At 37.5% G+C, this 26,686-nt stretch overlaps 1 protein-coding gene across 2 annotated transcripts in view; it reads right to left on the bottom strand.

Moving 5' to 3' along the window:
- CDKL2 (cyclin dependent kinase like 2) overlaps positions 1-26,033 on the bottom strand; it is a 52,711-nt gene extending 26,678 nt beyond the window's left edge. Inside the window, exons 1-7 of one of the 2 annotated variants that reach the window (XM_058722266.1) lie at positions 25,545-26,033; positions 25,111-25,183; positions 22,990-23,189; positions 5,952-6,146; positions 3,832-4,010; positions 1,794-1,906; positions 399-538 (exon numbers count right to left, since the gene is read on the bottom strand). In XM_058722266.1, the coding sequence (XP_058578249.1) occupies positions 399-538; positions 1,794-1,906; positions 3,832-4,010; positions 5,952-6,146; positions 22,990-23,157 (795 nt within the window). In that variant the 5' untranslated portion in view covers positions 23,158-23,189; positions 25,111-25,183; positions 25,545-26,033. The remainder of the gene's footprint in view (positions 1-398; positions 539-1,793; positions 1,907-3,831; positions 4,011-5,951; positions 6,147-22,989; positions 23,190-25,110; positions 25,184-25,544) is intronic. The other variant, XM_058722265.1, reaches the window with a different exon arrangement.
- Between the last annotated feature and the right edge of the window lie 653 nt (positions 26,034-26,686).

The raw sequence follows: 26,686 nt of genomic DNA, 5'->3' as shown, positions 1-26,686 counted from the left end.
GACTCTTGATCTCAGGGTCCCGAGTTTTGAGGCCCACGTTGGGGGTAGAGTTTACTTAAAAAAATAATAACAGGGGCACCTGGGTGGCTCAGCCAGTTAAGCGGCCGACTTCGGCTCAGGTCATGATCTCACGGTCCGTGAGTTCGAGCCCCGTGTCAGGCTCTGGGCTGACAGCTCAGAGCCTGGAGCCTGTTTCAGATTCTGTGTCTCCCTCTCTCTGACCCTCCCCTGTTCATGCTCTGTCTCAAAAATAAATAAAACATTAAAAAAAATTAAAAAATAATAAAATAAAATCAAGAGAGGAAATCGTTGACCTAAAAGATCAACTAGACAAGAAAAAGAGAAAACCATGTCTCCATAATATAAATTCACTGTAAGAAAGTAAAACATATGATTACCTTTGCTAAATCTATCACAACTTCAGAGAGCTTGGGATAGCGTCTTTCAAGAGGTTCTGTTTCCTTGATTTCAGGCAACCTTACTCCAGCAAACACAGGATTTTTATAAAACAGCTCCTGATGTCTTGGAATTAGATTACCTGTAAGTGAGAACAGCACACATCTCTGTCATTATACCTCATGATAGAAATGGCAAAGAGACAGGTGATGTGGCATGGACAAAAGAGAAGAACACAGCTTATGGACTTGGAGTTAGGGCTGTCTCAGCATGCAAAATCACCCAAAAACAGTGTTCTTATGGTGATGGTACCTGGCAGTCTTCAATAGTGGTTTTGATGTAAGTCAACTCAAGAAAATTAACATTCTTATCTCAACCTACTCATTTAGAAAATTCACAAGCCACTATATATAGAACTGAAGTCATGAGGGTGCATAGGAAAAGGATAGGTAAAGAACATTTTCTAATTTTTTAGAAATAAGTACCAACACTTCATTTCTAACAACAAAGCATAAAGTGCTGACCAAAACAATGAAAATATTACTAGTCATATGATCAGAATCTAGATAAATAAGTTCCACCCTTTAAGAATTTAGTTTGAAAATGAAAATAGTTTTAATTATTAAAATTTAAATTTTAAAAAATTAAAATTTTTTTCAAAAATTTAAAAATCTACTGATTTTGTACCTGTGTTTAAAGTCTGATTTGAGCAGTTTTACCTTTTTCTTCAACTTTAGTACCTAATCTAGTATAAAATACATATGAAAATTCTGCTGTAAGAAACTACTGTATTGTTTATTGAATTTCTACCCTGGAAACTTAAAATTCAACAGTTAAATGCCCCCCCCCCCAAGTATTTTCCCATTATTTCCATTTTCCAAGATCCATCTCCCAATATGAAGTTCGTATTTCAACAAATGTAAGACTTTGATAATCTAGCTTTAAAATTCTGTCCAAAACACTAACAACAAAAGTCATATCTGCAACAAGATTAAACTACCTAAGAAGTCGCGGTCTCTCAATTTGAAGATGAGGATAAGGGTAACAGTCGGATTCCACCGAATACTTGCTAACCCCGCCCCCCAGAAAACACCATTTGCATCCTCTACATGTGATTTATTGATGCAAAAGTGCAGAGAAAATGCACAGCCTTTGCTCTTTTCTTTGTGGGGAGTGGGGCAGGAGGGTGGATGAGAGCATGAATAAGACCATTTGCCAGACAAACCAAAGCCAGACTGAGAATGAATTAATATAAATAGATGAGATTTTCCTATTTGCTCCCTACCTCCACTTAAAACACATACCATCTTTAATATACTAACAAGTAGTAAAATCAATACAAACAAAAACATAGGAGAAAAACCTCTAAAATTTAAAATGCAGATGTATAATCTTACCTAAACACGTCATAATATGATATAGCTGATCAATATCAGAATCTCCAGGAAAAAGGGGTTCTCCCATGAGCATTTCAGTTACCAGACAGCCAATGGCCCATACATCAACAGCCCTGAAATAAAAGCAATGTGGTATAAAATCTGGCATCCTACTATGTTTATGTGACTGAATCTGTTCTGCATATTACTATTTGGTATTGACAATATTAGTAGCAAGCGTTAAATTACTCATAAAAAAACATTTCCCTATAAACTTCAAGTACTGATTCCCAATTTTACCTAAGTCAGATTTCCAGAAACTTCAATCACGTGACAAGAAGGAAAAGGCTTCTCAAAACCGTTATTATGTGTACTTTATTCTGGAAATAAGTTTTTTGGGTTTTCATTCAAAGCCTATTCATTCTTTGTTTATACATTATTCTAACCAGGTTGATCAATATATCCCACCATACACTGAAAACAGCAAAACAGCACAGGAGAAGGTTGTTTGGGACACATACAGTAACAAGGGGAACTAGGAGCTAACAGGAAAAATAGAAACATTATCTTAAAAATCAGACCCAAGAACTTAAAGCAGAATATGCTGGTATCATTCACATAGGGACAACTACCTTGAAATTGTTTAAGGTCATAGCTGAATTATAAAATGGTATAAAGGGGTACCTGGGTGGCTCAGTTGATTAAGCATCCAATTTGGCTCAGGTCATGATCTCACAGTTCATGAGTTCGAGCCCCACTTTGGGCTCTGGGCTGACAGCTCAGAGCCTGGAGCCTGCTTTGAAATCTGTGACTCCCCTCTTGTCCCTCCCCTGCTCGTGCTCTGTCTCTCAAAAAATAAACATTAAAAAAATTTTTCTAATAAAATAAAAATAAAATTATAGAAAAGTTACAGTATAACAAAATGAGAACTCAGAGTAATCAAGAAAATATTAAATGATGTGTGCACTGAAAACACAGAAAGTGTAGAAAACATTTTTTAATGTTTATTTATTTATTTTGAGAGAGAGAGAGAGAGAGAGAGAGAGTGCATGAACATGTGAGTGGGAGAGAGGAATGGGCAGATAGAGAGGCAGAGAGAATCCCAAGCAGGCTCCACACCCTCACTATGGAGCTGGACACAGGGCTGGATCTGATAAACTGTGAAATCATGACCTGAGCTGAAATACAGTGGGGAGGCCTAACTGACGGAGCCACCCAGGCACCCCTAGAAAACCTTTGAGAAAGATTTCTACCAAAAGCAGTGAGTTACCATCCCTTCTTCTTTGAAGAACTCATTTATGCAGATAATTTATATTTTAAAAACGTTCCACTCAATTATGTTTCTCCCCTCATCCTTGTCAATTCCACCTTGCCTCATTCCAAGTGTCAGACTTACCCAATCAGTGTTGTCTTTCTTTACAAGTAATAAATACATCTATTTCCAACCCACTGTAGAGAACAGACCACACACACCAAAAAACCCACTTGCTCATCTTGATTTCTCTACCTTTAAAATAAGTATGCTCACCCCAATTTATTGCAAGCACACAAGCACACGCTCGTACACACACACACACACACACACACACACACACACACACACACAACATTTAAAGGGGAAGCACCAAAAAGAACAAGTCATAAAGTTCCCTAAATGTAAATTTAAGAAACACAACAGATGAACATAGGGGAAGGGAAGGAAAAATAACATAAAAACAGAGGGAGGCAAACTGTAAGAGACTCTTAAACACAGAGAACGTGCTGGGTGGGGGATTGGGTAAATGGGTGATGGGCATTAAGGAGGGCACTTGTTGGCATGAGCACTGGATGTTACATGGGAGTGATGAATCACGAAATTCTATGCCTGAAATCATTATTACACTGTATGTTAACCAACTTGGATTTAATTTGTTAAATAAATAAAGTTCCCTTAAATGTAAAACTTTCCTTTCAGTGTTAGAGTGATCTTTCATTATATTAGAAACATATTCCATTTTATCAAGAAAAAATTTGTTAAATATGCCCTCTCTGCCCTCCACCCCCTTTCCTGATGTCTTACTTGCCATACTTGACATCGCCGACCAATAGTTCTGGAGCTCTGTACCATCGGGTGGCCACATAATCAGTATAAACTTCCCCAGGGGCTGCCAATGTCCGCGCAAATCCAAAATCACATAACTTGACAACGCCAGATTGGGAGACTAATATATTCTCTGGCTTTATATCTCTGTGTATGATCTAAGACAAAAAGCAAAGTATGACATATATTGGCACATCAAGTTAAGTATATTATTTTTTGAGCACCTGCCATGTGCAGGGTACTATTTTTGTCCCTATAACAAATACAGATAAAAGCATATAAAATTGTTCCTGGCTTTAAAGAAACTGGGACCTAGCTGAGCAAGAAAGAACATTTATGCTTGAAATTTCACTTAATCAAAGATATTGGATGAAATATATATTACTAAATACCAAATCAATTGTTCTGTTAATGACTACTCTCAAGACTAAGAAAGTAAGACTATCATTGAAGACTAGACTGGTCACGGAAAAATTTTATGAAAGACAGGTCTCTAATACTATGTGTGATTTCAATAAATGTAGAAATGGAAGGACAATCCAAGTTAAGGTAACAAGAAGAGCAAAAAAGCAAAGACAAAAATAGATCAGGAAACTCTGGGGAAGTGTTTTTCCTAGAGTAGAGGTTATATACTAGGGTGGAAGGCTGACTCAACTTCCAGCCTGGGAAGTCTGAGTTGGTGTCAAGGCCATGGGAATCCACAGAAGTGACATAACCGATATGGTATTTATAGATGTTGGCCCATAAACAAACTAAATCAGAAGAAGGACTAAAGGCCAGGAGAAGAGCATTGGGACAACTACGAGAGGATAAGGGCCCGAACAAGGCTGGTATTCAGAGGAATAGAATGGAAAGAGGTACAAGTTAGAAATATCTTCAGTCAAGAATGAACAGAACTTAGGAAGTAATCTCAGATATTTTACTTAAACCTGGGAATCTAAAATAATGGTGGTTCCATCAAAAAAAGAAACGTCTAGAAAAAGTTTGTTCTGATGGAATAGTAAGTAGTTTAGTTTTAGCCATGTGGGCTTTTAAGTGGATTGTTGAGCACCCAAGTGGAGGCATTCATCAGGCAATCAGAAATGTAAAAAGAGTAAAATAAGGTCAGTTGTTAAGATTTCTAAAGGAGAAACTATGGAAGGAGAAAACAGGACAGTGGGAGAAATACTAAAAACTCTACAGCTAGGCAAAACAAATCATCAGGCTTATTCTCTAATACAAGTAAGCTTCATTTCGAAATTTTAAAAAATATATTTATTTTAAGCTCTTCCAGATGACCAGCATCAATCTGCCATTGCTGAGCATTTTGCAAGGCTACCAACTTCTGTTACATCCTAGACATCAACGGTGAGGTCACAGGGCCAGCCCCACTCTGTTAGCATTTGTTACTTGTATAATCATACCAAAAAAATGTCATTTAAAAATATTTTGTAAAACTGGTAGAATCAATGTGCTGAGTTATTCATTTTATAAATGTCATTTCACCTAGAGGTGCTTTTATATGATATTCAAAGGATATAAAATGATTGTGATAGACAATAGGGTAAGAGCAGGGATTTTCATACATCACAACTAGGCAAGAGAATGTGAACTTAAAATTTGTGCATTTCACTCAGCAAATGCTACCTTAAAAAAAACAAAAAAGCAAAAAATCACAGCAAACAAATTTTAGACTCTAGTTTAATATGCATAGCTGAAGTATTTAAAGTTGAAATGTACTGATGTCTGTAACTTACTTTCAAATGCATAAATAAATAAAACAGAGTAATGGGTAGATAAATGGATGACTAGATGAATAAATATGTCATAAAGCAAATACAGCAAAATGTTAACAACTATAGAGTCCACATGGTGGTTATATGGGTATTCATGTACACTCTTTCAACTTTTCGGTATAGCCTAAAATTTTCATAATAAAATGTTGGAAGAAAGAATACATGTTATTATGAATCATGAAAATTAGCAGTATCAAAGTAACAGAGTTTATTTCAATTACTTTACTGGTCCAAACTTTAGGTTAGGCAAGTGTCTCATTAATTAAGTGATGGTATCTGGTGAGTTAATCATTGGCAAAATCATTATTTAACCTAAATACTTACATTGTGACTGTGGCAAAATCCAATTCCATTAATAATCTGAAATAAATACTTCTGAACCAGTTGGTAGTCTAGACCATTTGGAAAGAGCTCCAAGTCATCAAGAATTGTATGGTCAACAAATTCAAAGACTAGGTACCATCGTTTTTTTTTCTTACACACTTCCAACAGATTGACCAGATTTTCATGCCTCAGTTGCTGTTGAAAAAAAAAAAATGCAAAATCATTTTTCCAGTATCAAATTATGTAGCAATTAGTCACAATCTAAAGTCTTAGGATAAGAAAAACAAATAAAATTCATAAACAGTATAAATTGTTAAAAGTATGTTCTGGTTTTTAAATTATAGTCAAAAGACCATACTGCCCCATTCTCCTCTCAGATAATACAATAAAGCCAATGAGAAAGAAATGTAGCTCCACCTTTGATGGAACTAAACAGGATCTAGACCCCTACCCACTACGAATGAGGTGGGACTGCCAAATCTAGTCAAGGTGAAACAGAAGTTTAGGAAGATACCAAGAGATCACCTGTGGCTAAAAAGCTGGCAGAGCCAAGTAATCCAAAATTGGTGACACACCCTGAAAAAGGAAAAAACAAAAACAAAAAACTCCTTCTTTGCTATAATAGGAACAAGATTCATAGGCTGTCTGTGAAAGCAACCCTAGAACTGAATGGCACCGAGAAATACCAGGGAAGGGAGGCCTGAATAATTACACAGAAACTCATTTGCTGGAAGCAATCTCTTGGTGAGGCCAAATGGAAGGCAAAACAACTCATTATGAACAAATCACCAAATGCAAGGATAACAGAAGTCACTCCCACAGATCAGGCTTGCATTGTAAGGAACATCATTGTGAATCATGGTGAATTCCTGCTAGCCTGAAACAAGAGCATAGCCTTTCCCCTAAATGAACCTTCTACAGATAGCTAGTCCAGGAAGGGCTCACTTTGTTACAAGATAAGAAACAATCAAAAAGAAACCAATCCAGGATCTATTCAAAGATGCTCTAAGAAAAGAGGAAGAAAGAAGGAAACAGATAAACATTCACCAGAAAATGTTGTCACCATTAAAGGGAAAGAAACCACTAGAATATAGCCCTAAAAACCCTCAAGGAAAGAGTGATCCAGGAACTTTACACCCAACAAAACTGTCGTTCAAGTAAAAGACAACAGTGAAAAATATTGAGAATGGTGAATTCATTAGTGTGGGACTAAGTCTTAATAAAAATGTGCACATCACAATCACAAAACAGAAGGTGAATATTTAAAATTTAAACAAGGCACAAACAATATTTCTAACAAATTTAGAAGAAAGAAGAAAAGATGCAAACAAGAGTGTACGTATGTTGATTTCCTTGTCGATGGGTCAAAATTATATTTTTAACATGAAACTTTAAATTACAAGACCTAATTATATTTACAGGTTTAATGGTAAACAATAAGATAAATAAGATGTCTTTGAAAATCAGATGAGTTGGGGCGCCTGGGTGGCTCAGTTAGTTAATTGTCTGACTCCTGATTTCAGCTCAGGTCACAATCTCAAGGGTCATAGTTTCAAGCCCTGTGTGGGGCTCTGAGCTGAAGTGTAGAGCCTGCTTGGGATTCATTCTCTCTCTCTCTCTCTCTCTCTCTCTCTCTCTCTCTCTCTCTTGCTCTCTCCATGCCCCTCCCAAACTTGCTCACTCTCTCTCTTTCTCAAAATAAATAAATAAACTTAGAAAATCAGATGAGAGAGTGGGAGAGAAAAGGAAATAGAAACATAATAATTACTTTACAAAGGATTAAGTATATTATATAATGCTATAGTTATAAAGGTAACAAATAGTAAAAAATAAAACCTTTCCAAATTATCAAAGTGTTGCATCCACACGACTCCTGAAACAGAATGCTACGGGCACCAGTGACAGTCACAACAAAGTTTATTACAATGAGAGGCAAGGCCGACCGATCGGGACCAACACTCTTGATAAGAGTGCGGCCCCGAACAGCCAGGGGACAGAGTTTTTATAACCGATCACATCGTTTTATCATCACCTGGGAACAGAACAAAGAAACAGGTTCCAGATGAGTTAGAAACAGTTGCCTAATGAGGTGTTTACTTTAGACTTTCTGCCTCTAAGTTGCAACCAGTGGATCTCCTTGACCCTGCCTCTGATGCTCTTTTCTTTGAACTTTTGTTTCCTTAATTGGTGAAGCCAAATTTACAAGGGTATGAGGCGTAGTTTACCAGAGCAAAGCAAGGCTGTTATCTCTTAACCTTCAGTGTCAACACAAAGCTGTTATTTTTCAAGCTAAGCATTAGCTCTACACTACAATTTAACCCTTACAAAAGGAAACACATTCAATATTTTAAAAATAATTTAGAAATTATATAGAAAAGTATTTTTAAAGGTGTACTAAAACAGCATGATATTACAAATAATAATAACTAATACGTACTGTTTACTATGTTCTAAACACTATTCTAAGCACAAAAACCCTATGAAACAGGTACCATTATTATTAGTCTGATTTACAGACAAGGAAACTAAAGCACACAGATTTTAAGTAACTCGTCCAAGGTCACACAGCAATAACTGCTAGACACAGGATTCAAAAGGAAGCATGAGTACCTACAAAACCCAGTCACTGTGGCCTGTCTTTTCCTGACAACATTTCATGTTTGCTTAGTTCCTCCTTCATGTCCAGAACGTCTGCTATGTAAGCACACCCAGACATGTAGCTGATTTGAATGAAAAATATTTAGATTTCTTATTCTTAACCACTAAGCCATACTGACTCTTAAGGGGGAAAAAAATGAAAACTAAGATCACATTTACCTGTTACATCATAACTATAAATGGGCTAAACTCACCTATTAAAAGATTCGAGATTGAATCACAAAGAACTTTCCAAATATATCACTGGTTAAGTGAATTAAGGTAAATCCATACAATGAAATAAATTGCAGCAATTTTTTTTTAAAGGGCAGTTTTATGTCTACTGATATGCAATAATCACTAAGATACATTAAGTGAAAAAAGCAAGATCTGGTCAGTGAGTAGAGTGTGCTGCCATTTGACATGCACACAACATTGCTCCATATACATCCATATTCTTGTATATGAATAAAGTGCTTCTGGTAGATATAGTTGTTTACAACTAAATCGCCGGCATACAAAGGTGGCAGGGAAAATCATTCAAATTTTACAATATATTTGGGGCACCTGGGTGGCTCAGTCGGTTAAGCAGCCAACTTCAGTTCAGATCACAATCTCATGGTCTGTGAGTTCGAGCCCCACGGCAGGCTCTGTGCTGGCAGCTCAAGAGCCTGGAACCTGCTTCTGATTCTGTGTCTCCCTCTCTCTGCCCCTCCCTTGCTTGCGCTCTCTCTCTCTCTCTCTCTCTCAAATGGTAAACATAAAAAAAAATTTTATAGCATATTCATGTGTTAAAATATGCATCAGTGTGTTAAAAGATAAACTGAAGCACATTAAAATTAATGTAAGAATTTTTGAGCAAACATCAATTTGCACAGGGCATCATCAAACTGAAAGAGGTTAGGAGCATTCTTGCAGCAGAAGCTAAGGGAAAGGCTTGTATAGAGCAGAAGCAGAGTGAGGAAATTATTTGGTTGGTTATCTTGTAAGTGGTTGCTTTATTTAGGAAAGCCAACTTTGCTGTTTGTGAGTGGTTGTTTTTAAGTTACAGTATCTTAACTTTCAGGCATTTACAGAAATTGACTCTGGCTTAGGTTTCGTTCAGTTTGCTCTAGTGGGCGGCCAAGGCATTCCAGCCACCTCAGTCTAAGGGCTCCTTGTTTGCCCTTTAACAAGCAAAAGGTTTTTTTTTAATTTTTTTTTCAACGTTTTTTATTTTTGGGACAGAGAGAGACAGAGCATGAACGGGGAAGGGGCAGAGAGAGAGGGAGACACAGAATCGGAAACAGGCTCCAGGCTCCGAGCCATCAGCCCAGAGCCCGACGCGGGGCTCGAACTCACGGACCGGACCGCGAGATCGTGACCTGGCTGAAGTCGGACGCTTAACCGACTGCGCCACCCAGGCGCCCCGCAAAAGGTTTTTATTATAAGCATACACAAACACACACACACACACACACACACACACACACACACACTCACACACACAGACTTCTGGTAAAATTAAATCTAAAAAGGTATGGACACTTCTGGTTTCTGATTCTGTGTGTAAAGAGCTTGGAAGTTTCTACTTCATCCTAACAAGTAAAAAGCAGAATACACTATGGGCACCTGGGTGGTTCAGTCAGTAAAGCATCTGGCTTCAGCTCAGGTCATGATCTCATAGTTCGTGGGTTCGAGCCGCAAGTTGGGCTCTGTGCTGGCAGCTTAGATCTTGGATCCTGCTTGGGATTCTTTGTCTCCCTCTCTCTCTGCACCCCACCCCCACTCCTGCTCTCTCTCTCCAAAATAAATAAACATTGTTTAAAAAGCAGAATACACAAAAATCAACAACTCTTGATAGATCCATAACAGAAGAGAGGATATAGGCAAGCCACTGCCCCCAAGATTGGAGAGATAGGCAGGAAAATATATGGAGTCCTTTTACTGGAGCAGATTTACAGGTGGAAATCTTTGCAGGAACCAGTGCCAAGGCAGGAAAACCTGAACTGTAATTGGCAAATTACTGGAGGCTCACTATGGACAAATCTGAAAGTTAAAAACCCCAGAGGAACCCAGTCACAGGGGGACCCCCACCATATTGTAAGATTTATCTCCAGGAGCTCAGCCAGATTCCCAGAGTAAATTTGGAGAAAAGTCTCCTTCTCCTTCCACAGGTAGAGGAGAAAGGAACCATTCTGAAATATGCCAGAGCTCTGTTCTTCTTTTTAAAAATTTTTTAAAATGTTTATTTATTTTTGAGAGAGAGAGAGAGAGAGAGAGAGAGAATGCAAGTGGGGGAGGGGCAGAGAGAGAGAGAGAGAGAGAGAGAGGGAGACACAGAATCTGAAGCAGTCTCCAGGTTCTGAGCTGTCAGCACAGAGCCCAATGCAAGACTGGAATTCACGAATCCCAAGATCATGACCTGAGCCAAAGTCAGACACTTAACCAACTGAGACACCCAGGCGCCCCAGAGCTCTGTGCTTCTTAACAAAGCCTGCCCTGGGGGTGCCTGGGTAGCTCAGTTGGTTAAGTATCCGACTCTTGGTTTTGGCTCAGGTCATGGTCTCATGGTTCATGAGTTTAAGTCCCTCGTCAGGCTCTGCACTGACAGTGCAGAGACTGCTTGGGATTCTCTCTCTGCCCCTACCCAGTTCTCTGTCTTTGTCTAAATAAATAAATAAATAAATAAACAAACAAACAAACAAACATTTTTTAAAAAATTAAAAAAACAAGGCCTTCCCTCAGCAAAAACTGGTTAAGCAGAGTCTAAGCAGCTGTGGTATTTTCAGAGCCTAAATGGCCTGAGGAAGGGAATACTCAACTTCATACTACTCTAGCTATCCTGTCCCACCTAAGGAAGGGAGAAAAAACTGAGAAACACTTGCAAAGTTCACCATCCAGAAGTATAAGAACATTAAAAGACTGAGACCTACATGTCCTTTTACAGGACTACAAAACTCTTCCCTTCCCCCCTCACCTCCGCATTCCTAAAACCTATTTACAACAGTTCCTTTTACCCAGTATATCATTTCCAGCTATCAAGAAAATAGTACAAGACATACCAAAAGGCAAAAAAACAATGTGAAGAGACAGAACAAGCATTGAAACCACACATGGCAGGGATGCAAGAATTTGAAGCAACTATGACTAATATGCTAAAGGTAAAGTAGACAGCATGCAGTAACAGATGGGCCATGGAAGCAGAGAGATGAAAATCCCAAGAAAGAACCTAAAAGAAATGCTGCAGATAAAAAACAGTAACAAAATGAAGAATGTCTTTAGTGGGTTTATTGGTAGACTAGACACAGCTGAGGAAAGAATCTCTGAGCTAGAAGATATGTCAACAGAATGGTCAAAAACCAAAAAGAAGAGAACAGAGACAAAAAAAAAAAAAAAAAAAAAGAATATCCAAAGACTACAGGACAACTATAAAAGGTATAACATAGATGTAATGGGAATACGAGAAGGAGAAGAAGGAGAAGAAAAAAAGAAACAAAAGAAGTACTTGAAACAATTATGATTGACAATGTCCTCAAAATTAATGTCAGATACTAAATCACAGATTCAGGAAGCTCAGAGAACACCAAGCAGGATAAATGCCATGGGAAAAAGACAAATAAACAAACAAAAAACCTACCCATAGGTCTATCATTTTCAAAACACAGAAAAATCAAAGATGAAGGAAAAAATCCTGAAAGAAGTCAGAGGACAAAAACATCTTATACAGAAACAAAATAAGAACTGCATCCAACTTCTCCTCAGAAACCATGCAAGCGGGCTCCTGGGTGGCTCAGTCAGTTAAGTGTCTGACTTCAGCTCAGGTCATGATCTCACAGTTCAAGAGTTCAAGCCCCACATCAAGCTCTCTTCTGGCAGCACAGATCCTGCTTCAAAACCTTTGTCCCCATCCCTCTCTGCCCCTCCCCCACTCGTGCATGCTCTCTCAAAAATAAACATTAAAAAAAAAACATGTAAGCAAGAAGAGTGGAGTGAAACATTTAATCTCAAGAGGAAAAAAAAAAACGCCAATCTAGATTTCTGTATCCTGCAAAATAATCCTTCAAAAGTAAAGGAAAAACAGTTTCTCAAACAAACAGAAATTGGGGAAGTGTGTTGGCAGTGGACTTGCATTGCAATAAATGTTAAAATAAATTATTTAACATTTTTTAATGTTTATTTTTGAGAGAGAGAGAGACAGAGCACAAGCAGGGGAGGGGCAGAGAAAGAGAGAGAAACACAGACTCCAAAGCAGGCTCCAGGTTCTGAGCTGTCAGCACAGAGTCTGACACAGGTTTTGAACTCACAAACCATGAGATCATGACCTGAGCCAAAGTCTGACACTTAAGTGACTGAGCCACCCATGTGCCCCTAAAATAAATTCTCTAGAGAAAAGGAAAATAATATAGGCCAGAAACTCTGATCTACATAAAGAAAAGAAGAGCACCAAAGAAAGAGTAAGTGAAGGTAAAATAAAAACTTTATTTCTCTTATTCTTAATTGATCTAACAGAAAACAGTTTGTTCAAAATAATAATGCAAAAATGTATTTGATTATATAGACTTATGAATATCTTTTATATATATATATATGCTTATGTATGCTTATTTATAAGTGAGATGAATGGAAGCAATGATACAAGAGACAGGAGAAAGGAATTAGGATTACTTTATTATTATAAGGTACTTATACACCTGTGAAGTGATATAGTGTTTTCTGAAAGTGGATTTGGATTATTTGTAAATGTATGTTGCAAATTGTAGGGTAATCACTAAAAAAAAAAAAAATTAAAAAGAAGTATAACTGGGGTGCCTGGGGGCTCAGTTGGTTAAGCATCAGACTCTTGATTTCAGCTCAGGTCATGATCTCAGTTTGTGAGATTGAGCACCACATCAGGCTCTGCACTGACAGCATGGAGCCTGCTTGGGATTCTCTCTCTCTCTCTCTCTCTCTCTCTCTCTCTCTCTCTGCCCCTCTCCTGCTCATGTGTGTTCTCTCTCTCTCTCAAAATCAATAAACAAACTTAAAATAAAAAGAAGTATAGCTGACAGGTTAAGAAAGGAGAGAAAAATGGAATCATATTAAATGCTCAATTACACCCACAAAAGGCAGAATAAAAGTGGAAGACAAAAATAGAAACAAAGAACAAGGGAAACAAGTTGAAAACAGTAACAAATATGGTAGATATTAACTCAGCTCTATCCTCACTTCTAAAGTCAATGATCCAAATGTATCAACTAAAAAATGGAGATTGTCAGAATGGCTCAAAACACACAACCTTACTATACATTATCTACAAGAAATGCACATTAAGTATAAAAATGCATATTAATTAAAAGTAAATGGATGGAGGGCCACCTGGCTGGCTCAGTCAGTAGAGGGTGTGACACTTGATCTCAGGGTTGTGAATTTGAGCCCCACGTTGGGTGTAAAGATTACTTTTAGGGGCGCCTGGGTGGCGCAGTCGGTTAAGCGTCCGACTTCAGCCAGGTCACGATCTCACGGCCTGTGAGTTCGAGCCCCGCGTCAGGCTCTGTGCTGACAGCTCAGAGCCTGGAGCCTGTTTCCGATTCCGTGTCTCCCTCTCTCTCTGCCCCTCCCCTGTTCATGCTCTGTCTCTCTCTGTCCCAAAGATAAATAAAAAGCGTTGGAAAAAAAAAAAATTTAAAAAAAAAAAAAAAAAAAAAAAGATTACTTTTAAAAATCTTTTTTTAGAATTAATTAAAAAATAAAAGTAAATAGATGGAAAAATATACCACACTGATCAAATGGAAGCATGAGTACCTATTATTAATTTCAGATAGACCAAACTATAAAGAAAAATTATCAAGGATAAAGGAGGGCATTATATACTGAAAAGGGGGTCAATCCTCCAAGGAAACATAACAGTTCTTAACGTGTATGTGCCTAACAACAGAGCTTCAAACTATAGAAGGTAAAAACTGATAGAACTTCAGGGAGAAATAAACAAATCCACTATCATAATTGGAAATGTCAACCATTCCACTCAGAAACAGATAGATCCAGCAGGCAGAAAATCAGTAAGGACACACACACAGTTGAACTCAACAATACCATCAATCAACAGATATAACTGATATCTACAGACTATCCAACAACAGAATTCACATTTTTCTCAAGTTCATATGGAACATTCACCATGACAGACCATACTGTAGGCCACAAAACATACCCTAACAAATTTAACATAATAGATATCACACAATGTCTACTCTTGTACCACAGTGGAATTAAACTATAAATTAATTAAAAAAAAAAGATAACTGGAAAATCCCAAAATATGTGGAGATTAAACAACACACATCTAAAATAAAAACATAGATTATCAGTTCCACCTTTCTCTTTCTCTTTTATTCTTTCTCTGTGCTTTTTTTTTTTTTTTTTTTTTTTTAGAGAGAGAGAGAGAAAGAGAGCACATTAGCAGGGGAGGGGCAGAGGGAGAGGAAGAAAGAATCCTTTTTTTTTTTTAACGTTTATTTATTTTTTAGAGAGAGAGAGAAACAGAGCATGAGTGGGGGAATGAGTGGGGGAGAGGCAGACAGAGAGGGAGACACAGAATCCAAAGCAGGCTGCAGGCGCTGAGCTGTCAGCACAGAGCCTGATGTGGGGCTTGAACTCATGAACCATGAGATCATGACCTGAGCTGAAGTCGGACGCTTAACTGACAACCACCCAAGTGCCCCTGTGCTTTTATTTTTAAAAGCTGATGACTACCCCATTTGATAGGGGCAGACTAGGTAATTCAGACCAACTCTCCTATTGAGAATTCCTAAAAAGTTGGATAAAATATTTTTAAATCTTAAACATATAAAAGACCCAAGAAGATAGTGAGGAATTACTGGGCCAAAATCAAGAACAGGAGAACTCAGAGTTAATTTCAGTACTCAAATCAAAGCTGGTTTTGCCATCAAGTCACAGAGGTAGACCTGAGCTTGGATTATTTGTGGCCTTTTGGGGGCTGAAAAGGAAGGAAAAGTCAAAGTCCAAATGCATTTCAGAGGTGGGTCTCTGAGGCCCAGTTTAAGCTGACACCCTAAGAACTACACTGCCCCAGTAAAAATGGACAGAAATGAACCAGTACCCACTAGACTTCACATCATCTATAACAGTTTAAGAAACCCCAAACCTTGAATTTAGATTAATGTATTGGACTGGGAGCATCCCCATGCACCTGGCAGAAGTAAATGAATATCCTCTCTGGAGGAAGATAATTTTATCTTAGCCTCAAATTATTTCCAAAAAGAAATATCCAAAAACAATACCCAGTACAAAAAGGTAACGAAAAACGCAAGAAAGTAAGACACTATAAAAGCAAAAACCTTGAACTTGTTAAGGTGGTCCTGAGCTCGCAGTGTGTGTATACCAGACCAGGGAAAATTTTAATGTAAGTAACTACTAACTAGTAAAGGTAGTTAATTATTAACAGGGATAAAAAGACTCTAAGGTATATTTCAAAATAGCAAATACAGACTAGCTACTACTTTCAGGGCTGAGGGAAAGTGCATAGAAAGTAACCAATACATTAGAAGAGCCTCCAGCCACAACCAAGGCTGAGATTCAGACTTCATTAGAGAGAGCATGACCGCCACAGACTGCCAGTGGTGAAAAAAATTGCTACAGGACACAAGCCAGAGGTGACAGAAGGGTGGGCAGCCAGCCAGGTGATAGAGAAACTTGCCAGAAATTGCAGGCAGGCAGAACTGGTTGTGAAAGATACTGATGTGAGCCTCAAAACCTCCCATAGAGTGATCTCATCCCAGTGCCCAAAAAAAAAAAAAAAAAAAAAAAAAAAAAGCAGGCCAGAACCAGGAAGGGAAGCCTCTTCTTAAGGACTATAGTGTCCTTCCATGCCCTCTATTGTCAAAGCTTAATATCAAACTAGCTGGCGAAAGAGAAACGTTTATAGAGTCCAGCTCTACTTCCATGAAGTGGGGCAAAAAGGACTGACTTGAAACTGAAAGGTGGTAAATTGATTACCAGCCCAGGGTCCGTGGATACGGAAGAAGAAAATTAAAATCTTCCCAGGAAGAAAATGTCTTCACTTTAGCCTCAAATTATTCCAAAAAAATAATGTTTAAAATGTAGTGTCCAGCAAAAAAATCAAAGACAACCAGGCATACAAAGAAATATGATAGCACAAGTAAAAACCATCAGAACATAAAGAAGACCAAAGCAGAAGCAGAGTAAGTTCAGATATTGGAATTATCAGATACAGGCTACTATGCTTTAAAAGAAAAAAAAAAAGGGCGCCTGGGTGGCTCAGTCGGTTAAGTGTCAGACTTTGGCTCATGAGTCTGACTTCAGCTTAGGTCATGATCTCACAGTTCATGGGTTTGAGACCCGCGTCAGGCTCTGTGCTGACAGCTTGGAGCCTGGAGCCTGCTTTCGATTCTGTCTCTCTCTCTCTCTCTCTCGCACTCTCTTTCTGCCTTCCCAAGCTCGTTCTCTCTCTCTCTCTCTCTCTCTCTCTCTCTTTCTCTCAAAAATAAATAAACACAAAAAAAAGAAATTAAAAAAAAGAAAAAAGTCAACCTCAAAAAATTGAGGAAACTTGGGGTGCCTGGCTGGCTTAGTTGGTAGAATATGTGGCTCCTGATCTCTGGGTCATGAGTTACAGCACCACACTGAGGGTAGAGTTTAAGTAAGTTAATTAATTAATTACTTAAAATTAAAACAAAAAAGCAAAGCTTAAAAACAAACAAACAAACAAACCAGGACACCTGGCTGGCTCAGTGGGCAAAGCATGTTTGATCTCCGGGTTGAGTGTAGAGCTTACTTAAAAAACAACAACAACAAAACTGAAATCATAAAAAGTGATATAGCAGATTTAGAACCAAATACAAATTTTAGAACAGAAAAATATAGTAATTTCTGTTTGCAATAACAGTAGACTAGGTAATTTAGAACAAGTAGAAAAGCTTAAAAAATATATATAAAGCCACTATTTTAAGGGACAAGAGAGATGAGATAATAAAGAATATCTAAACTAGTATCTTGAAGACAGAGACCCAGGGAAGTGAGCCAAGCAATTAGAGTTGTTTTTTGTTTGTTTGTTTTGTTTTAGACCCTGGAAACATATCATTTCAGAGAGAAAATTAAGAGTCTGAGTGGCACTTTTGACAGTCTTGTGATCTAAGGTAATAGTGATTGGTGTCCAGGGGCCAGCAAGATGGAAAGAAGGGGGATGGCCCTGATGAAATCCTCTCACTTTGGGTTGGCCCAAAAAGTCCACAAACTATGATAAGGGTGAATCAGGTCTCTCAGGAACTACAACTCAAATTCAAATTATGTAACTTTCTCAGATTGGATTGAGAGGATGGCAGAATGTTAGGTTTCCTGGAGTACCCTCAAGAGTGCCCTCAAGAGCCTCACAGAAGCAAGTGTAACTCCTCTCAGGGAAAAGATAATATCATCCAGACACTCAAACTATGTATACAATTTTTAAAAATTAATAGAGGCATATCAAAAATAAAAAGATCAAGAGAAAAAAAAAGCAACCAATAGAAACAAACATATGGGAGATCCAGATAATAGGTATTAGATACAGATTTCAGAAGACTGTAATTTAAACAGTCATGAAAGCACAATAAAGAATTTGGGCAGCAAATTGGAAACTATTTTAAAAATCCAATAGAAATATTCTAATTGAAAAATATATCTCTAATTAAGAAATCAGGAGTGTCTGAGTTGGTTGAGCACCCAACTCTTGATTTCAGCTGAGGTCATGATCCTGTGGTCATGAGATGGAGCCCCACATAGGGCTCTGCACTGACATCAGAAAGCCTGCTTGGGATTCTTTCTCTCTGCCCCTCCCCACTCTCAAAATAAACAGATAAAGATTTTTTTAAAAATCAATGCTTAAGTATAAAAGTAGATTGAAAATAGTTGAAACTGAATTACTGAGTTGGAGGATAGGTCAGAAGAAAATACCTAGAATAAAGTAGGGAAAAACGAAAGGATGAAAAACACAGAAAGAGTATAAGAGACATGGGGGAGGCCTAATATATAAACTGAATTCTTAAATGGAGAAGAGAGAGAATAAGATAGTAGCAATACATGAAGCAATAATAGCTAAGAATTTTCTAAAAGTGACAAATGACATTATTTTACAGATGCAAGAGGTATAAAGTCAAAACAAATAAATAAAAAGAAACCCACATCAAGACATATTATTGTAAAATTGCTGAAAATCAAAGTCAAAGAGAAAACCTTAATGCATCCAAAAGAAAAAAGGACATACTAAGAAACATCCGATGATTCAAGAGCAGTGAGAACCAGAGAAACATTGGAATGGTATCTTGAACACACTGAATATAATGAATTGCCAACTTAGAACTCTATATCCTATGGAAATAATCTTTTCAACAAAAAGTAACATAAAGAGTTTTTTTTTTCAGACAAACAAAAATGGACACTGTTTCTTACCAGTGGATCAGCTTTAAAGAAATAATGTAGTTTTTTAAAACTCTTTTAATGTTTATTTATTATTGAGAGAGAGCATGTGCGTGTGAGCGGGGGAGGGGCAAAGAGAAAGGGAGACACAGAATCCAAAGGAGCCTCCAGGCTGTGAGCCATCAGCACAGAGCCCCACACAGGACTCAGCCCCATGAACCGCGAAATCATGACCTAAGACGAAGTCGGACACTTAACCGACTGAGTCACCCAGGCTTCCCATTAAAGAATGTTTTAAATACAAGGTAAATGACCCTAGATAGGAGCTCAGAAATGTAAGAATGGTTGATGAGTAATGGGAAGGGTAAATATTAGGTATATCCTAATAAATACTGACTGAACAATTTGGGGAAGGATTTAAATATAGGGAGAATTAAAAACACATATCAGGAATATCACATATATCTCTAGTGATTCACTACAGTGAATATGACTATGAGATACTGGCACAAACTTAGACATATAGACCAATGGAACAGAATAAAGAGTAGAAAAGCCATTTCTACATATAAGGACATATAGCAAATGAGGAATTCAGAGAGTGGAGAAAAGTTTTCAGTAAATGTTTTCAGTAAATGTTTCTGGGATAACTGGACATCCATAAAGGCAAAATAAGACTTGACTGTGCCATACAACATAGTTAAGATCAATTCTAAGTGTACTGAAATATAAATATGAAAACCAAAGCTATTAAGTTTCTTGATGATAGTATAGAAGGCTACCCTAATCTCTAAGTAGTAAAAGACTTCTTTAGCAGATAAAGGAAAGGAAAATATTAAAGGAACCATAAGGAAAATATTAAAACCATAAAGGAAAATATTAAAAATTTGACTACATTGAAATTAACAACTACTATTGAGTAAAAATAACATTAAGAGAGTGAAAAGAGAGCTTTTTAAGAGAATAATAAACATTAAACTATAGTGGTTAAGAATGCATATTTGGTAAATGTGGGGGGAAAAATCATGGCAGTGATGAACATGCACATCAGGATAGTGTTTACCTTAAAGGAGAGGGAGGGGCTAGTGACCAGGATAGTAAAAGAAAACAGTTGTTGGCAGTGTTTTATTTCTTGACCTGGTGGTGGTTCTGAATGTTTGCTTCCTAACAATTCATTGAGCTATAATTATATTTTTGTGTATATCAACATATTGGCTAAATTTCAAAATAAAAAGTCACTTAAAATATAATATCCCAAATAAATGGCTCAGTGATGGAGATTAATCATACTGAGGAGAAAATTATTGAATCAAACGATGAACCAGAACGATCTATACAGAACAGTGCATAGAAAGACAGATGAAGAAAAAAAAAACAACAGATAATTCAGTGAGAAGATTTATGTTAACTGAAGTCCCAAAAACAGAGGATAAAGGGAATGAGTTGGAATAATAAGTGAGAATTTTCTGGAATTAATGAAAGAAATCATATCATAGATTCATAAAGACTCCAATCCCCAATGAAGCAAAATAAATTAAAAGATATCCAAACTAAAAAAAAAAAAAGAAAAAAAGAAAAAAGATACCCAAACTACATACAATATGGTGAAATTTCAGGAAAACAAGATCAAAGGAGAATTTTTAAGTAGCCAGAAAACAAAACTAACTTATGCTAATTAAAATCAGGATACTTGTGATCTGGATAGAGCAAGAAGGCAGCAGTGTTGGGAGAAGACATAGGGGGGCTTATGGAGTGATTGTAATGTTCTTTTTCTTTATTTACATGGTGGTAATATGGAGTTGTTCAATTTTAAAAAAATAGAGATGATTCTTATGAGATATACACTTTTCTATATTTTATGTCCACTTTATGTTATAAAAGGCTGAAAGGAAAAAAGATCTAGACATAAAAAACCAAACTTATAGGGGCACCTGGTTGGCTCACTTGGAGGAGTGTGTGACTCTTGATCTCAGGGTTGTGAATTCAAACCCCATGTTGAGTATAGGGATTACTTAAAAATAAAATCTAAAAACAAAACAAAACAAAAAACCTTATAAAAGAGCAGCAGTTGGGGAGCAGTTGGACTGACAGCTGACTTCTCAGGAGCCATAATAGATGCCAGAGGCCAAAACAGTGTTATCTTCATTTTATTGAAAGAAAACACTTGCCAACCTAAAATTCCATACACAGCAAAAATATCTTTCAGGGATGACAGCAAAAAAGAAACTTGCATGCAAACTAAAATTGAAATGTTTTGTCCACAGTAGATCCTCACAAAAGGAAATCCTAAATAATACACTACAAGAAGAAAAGAGATCCCAGATAAATGGCCAGGGATTCAGAAGAAAAGGAAGAACAAAGAAAGTTATAGGTGAACATAAACCTAAATGAACACTAAAAAATAATTATGTCTTGTGACATTTAAAAATATGTGAGAGTTAATATATGACAATATTAGCATGCAAGATGGAAGGGAATAACCAGAGATAAGTATTGTAAGGATTTGTATTACCTGGAAGAAGAATACAAGTATTAGATAATGTTAGACTTCAACAAATATCTAAGATAACCACTAAAAAGTGAGAAACAAGATACAATTTTCAAAACTATTACAGGGAAATAAAGAAATGATGAATGTAATTAATCTAAAGAAAGAAAATAAAAAGAAATGTAAAACCAATAAGACAAATGGCACATATTAAGATGGTAAATTTATACTGAAATATATCAGAAATTACATTACATGTAAATAGACTAAATATTCCAATTAAAAGGCAGGGTGGTCAAACAGGATAAAAAGCAAAATGTGACCATATGATGTTTACAAAATACGCATCTAAACAAGAATTAAGATGAGATGCCTGGGTGGCCCAGTTGGTTAAGCATTCAACTTCGGCTCAGGTCATGATCTCATGGCTCCTGAGTTCGAGACCCACCATCAGTCTCTGTGCTGACAGCTCAGAGCCTGGAGCCTGCTACAGGTTCTGTGTCTCCCTCTCTCTCTGCCCCTCCCCCCACTCACACTGTCTCTCTGTCTCTCTCTCTCTCTCTCTCTGTCTCTCTGTGTGATGAAAGTGTTTGCACAAATTATTTTTTCTAGGATTTATGTATAGTGGGAAAACCTGGAGAAAAAAAATTTTTAATGCCATTTACCCCCATCCCCTCCCTTCTGAGATGTCTTACCTGGCCTTGAACTTCATGTTATAGTATCGACCAAACTGTTGTACCTCCTAGGACATGTCCCATCACCTTTGCTGTTTCTGTTCCCTCCAACTGGGACAGCTCTTGTCAGCCATTGATATTAATATGAGCCAGGCAGAGTGTGCCTATATAAACAGCCCCCAGTAAAAACCCTGGACACAGAGTCTACTGAATCTTCTTGGTAGATGGTATTTTACATGTGTTGTCTCCCATCCAAGTACTAACCAGGCCCGACCCTGCTTATCTTCCGAGATCAGATGAGATCGGGCGCGTTCAGGGTGGTATGGCTGTAGACTACATGTGTTGTCAAAGCTCATTTTTGGAAAAAGTAAGTACATCCTGTGTGACTCCACTGAAAGAGGATTTTTGGAAACCTGTGACAAGTTTCCTCTGGAATTCACCCATGTGCATGTGCCTTTTCCTTTGCCGATTTTCCTTTATATCTTTTCACTGTAATAAATCAGAGCCATGAGATAGCCATGAGCTGCTATCTACTTAGTGCTCTGAGTCCTCCAGTTGAATCATGGAACCTGGAGTGGTCTTAGGACCCCAAACACAGATGATAGATAGATAGATAGACAGACAGATACAGAAAGAAGCAGCAAATACTTTAAAAATCATATTTATATTCATGGGATAAATGAATATGCATAAATAACAATTTCATTTGTTTATTGCCAAAAAAGAAGAAACTTATATCTTAAAGTTTAGTATGGAAATGAATACAAAAACTGTAATTTTTTGTAAAAATATAACCCTGATCAAGAGACAACTTTTTTTTTTAACTCAATTACACATATTTACTCACCTTAAGTAACTTGATTTCTCGCATAGCAATTTTTTTAACCATTTTGTCATCATCGCTTTCTAAGAACTTCTTTATGGCCACAATTCTTCCAGTATCTTTATTCCGACACTTCATCACCATTCCATAGCTCCCTTCTCCAACCAATCCTAGATTCTCATATTTTTCCATTATTAATTCAAAACCAATAGGAATTCTTCCTGCTATGGAAACGAAAACATGGAGTTAATAATGTTGAGTATATTAATTTCTTCCACCTTCCCAGGAAATTAATTCTCCCCCACTTGTTTTCCATATTAGAGGAGTCACTGTGTCAATGGCTGTCCTATGCTGTCTCACAATTTCTTACTGTTTCCACATCTAAGCTGTTTTCAGAATATTAACATACATTTCATAATAGACAAAGCAAATGGAATTGAAGCCATTAAATTTAAATTATTAGATGCCATGTTAATGAAATTCAATATATTTTTAATTCAGATAAAGCAATACTTGAACCATCATTCAAAACAATTATAGCTTACTTTAGAAAAACAATTCCTTTTCACTCAGAGGTGAAAAAGTACAAGCGAGTTTGGTTTTGTTTTTTTTTTTTAAGATTTTATTTACTATGTAATCTCCATGCCCAATGTGGGGTTTGAACTCACAACTCTGAGATCAAGAGTCACATGACCTACCAACTGAACAAGCCAGGCACTGCAATGAGTTTGCTTGTAGTGAAGATCAAATTTATTTTTTTTACATTAGGCTTAAAAAAGTGAAGTTGAAAATCTTTATGCATTTTCTATTCAATTGGGAAAAATATTTGTTCACAAAATGACCACTTACCAAATTAACACTAAGGAACTTTGATAAACTTTTTTTTTTAACTTTTCTTACCGTAGTAATTAAATTCCCATATTGAACTTACAAAATAACAACAATGGCATCACAGTACATAAGCAGATTGTTTAAAAATTAAATTTTGGTAGTACCACATACAATATCTCAAAAATACTTTTAATGATTACTCACTATAAGTATGATCATTTGAATTTTATGCTTAGAATTCTTTTACATCTCATTATATGACATTTTCTGGTTAATAGCAATCCTAATAATGATTGATGAAGGATCAGCAATTATTCCACTACATATTTTGGTATAGAAAAAAACTTTTCAGTTCAAACTCAGATTTTAATTTACAAGGTTTGATTGCCATGAAATATACAAGCTAAGAAAACAAATATAAAGTTAAATTTATTTCTTAAATCTGATTTTGAAATTAACTTCCAGAAGCAAAGAATAAAAAAGTATTGTTCTTAATCCCAATACGGTTCTAAAAGTTTTAGAAGAAAAAGTAATCTTTCAGTAACTATATATTCAAGTGATGATTCATAACTGAATTTTTTTAACTTAATAATACAAAAATACTCATTTATAAAATGTGGAAAGAAAAAAAAACCTCTCACTTATTTCATTAATTGTGTCCTCATGGCCATCTAAAACTAATTTACCCAGAGTGTGAATTGTGATGTTTTATTTGCTTCCCTATTAGTACACTGATAACAAAAAACAAAAGAAACACCCTCTTTGTTCTAGCAAACTGTGATAATCCAGTGTATATATTTTCAGCAGTTTACTTTAATAATTTAGGGTTATTATAGATAGATAGATAGATAGATAGATAGATATAAAAAGCGTAGATATACATGGAAAACCAGAAGATTGATCTGCTGGGGAAAAAGATGAAAATAAATTCCAGTCAACACCAACTCCAATTATTTCACTATTTTACTACTAGCTTTGATAGTAGATTCTATAACCTGTTTAGAGAGCAGTGTCCCCAATGCTAACTTTTCACATATTTGACATATTAACTTCCATTTAACATCTATTACTATTTTGAATATATTTTTAAATAAAACGTGTGTTTGGAAAAAAATTGTCAGTGTAATTCTCTCTCGCCTTGCCTGAATTTTTTTTCCCCTTCCATTAAGACAGCATGCTTTATTAAGGACTAGACTTTAGGTTTATCAAGCCGAGGACAAAAATAGCTGGACTCTATAACCTGGATCTTTTTAAACATTTTGCAATTGGTGCCCTCAATATTTGAAAATGCAAAGTGAACAAAATTAAAATTACCTTAGGCATGTCTGAGATCTCCTGAAGCATATCACAAGCTAACATTAAGCGAGTTGACTACTCCAAGTTTATTCTGGAAACCAACCACACATTTAGTCACAGCACATTGAACACACCTGCTTTTCAAGCAGCACTGCCTCCAAATACCTTAAAAGTATCAGAGCTTAAAAAGCCTGTTTCCTGAAACAGTTACTCATAAACTATAGCTTTTCATGCCTTCTACGCCTGTGTGTAAGGGTGATACAAACTAAAATGATGCCTGGACAATTGGCAATGCGGTATTGCTGGATATGTGCCATATAAGCGTATGGTTTGAATCTCAACAATTTAGATAATAAAAATAGTGCGAATTATTTTGTTAAAGACAACCAGATTGAAATCTATCACAGATCAAAGAATGTGATAATAGAAGCTTTTAAAAGTACTATACTTACTGTTTCTTTAAAATCCTTTCGCATGGAAAGACCCAAAGGTTTTCAACCTGGAAACAAATTTGAGGTGAAATGCATCTCGCTCGCAGGTCTGAAAGATGCTGACTAGCAAACCAGCAAGTCCGGAGCTGTTATGATTTCTTCTGTGGACACAGTCACGGGTCCTAGGTGAATCAGGCAGGGAGGCAGATTGGCCTCAGCCTGCCGCAGGCTCACACTCAGGAGGACCACGGGCCGCATGCTGTCGTCGTCAAGGCAACGACCTCACTCTGCCCCAACCATAGGCTCAGCCTCCAGAAAGAGATACGGCCCAGGTCGGAATGCGTCCACGGCAGGCACCAATACGCCTGTTAAGGCCAGACTTGTAAGAAATTAGCTGGATGCACCGTCTGCCAGCTCGGAAGGTGCCCAGTCCCTGGAGTCTGTGAACCTGCGTGGCTCCAGCAAGCCCTGGGCAAAGGCGTTGGCCACAGAGCTGCAAGGGGGCGGGTTCTCCCCCGCCCGGCCCCGCCCGGAGTGCGCCAAGCCTCTCGTGTTCTGATTGGCTGGGCCCTGTCGTCATGAGCTACGATTGGCTTAGCGCCCACCACTCGCCCCTTCACCTGGGGCTCGGCCCAGGTTCAGTTCACTTAAGCGCAGACGCCAGCATCCACACATGCTTCAATTCTCAAATAGAGGGGGTGCACCTTTCTGCGATCCCGGTGCTCACGGAGAGGATAGACTGGGTGGTGGTTATGTAGAAAACGGAAGGCGGAGACAGGCACAGCTTCGCCGCTGGGGCGGTGAGCGGGGCCCGGGCCCCTGGCGCCCTCACCGGGGAAGGTTCAGGCCTGACCGCGGTTCGATGCTTCCTTTCCGGTCGGGGCAGTGGGACCAGGATGGGCCAGGTAGGGGGTGAGGGTGACAGCCTAGGAGGTGATGATTAGTAGGTGAGGCAAAGTGACAGCACAACTGACGTTAGGAGGGACCTTGGGAAGGACACCCTGGGCACTGAAAGTGAGGGGATATACTTTGGAGATAATGGAAAAGGGAGAAGGGACATGAATGAAAGAAGAGGAAAACGGCTCAGGCGGTCGGGGAACTAGAAGAGATGTACAATACTGGCGTGTGGCAGCCAAATAGAGGGCAGTTGGGGGTGAGACGTT

This window comes from Neofelis nebulosa, chromosome 3 (assembly GCF_028018385.1).
Source record: "Neofelis nebulosa isolate mNeoNeb1 chromosome 3, mNeoNeb1.pri, whole genome shotgun sequence".
In the NCBI taxonomy this organism is placed as follows: domain Eukaryota; kingdom Metazoa; phylum Chordata; class Mammalia; order Carnivora; family Felidae; genus Neofelis; species Neofelis nebulosa.
The sequence above is the reverse complement of the archived record's forward strand: the minus strand, read 5'-3'. Positions and strand labels throughout refer to the sequence as shown.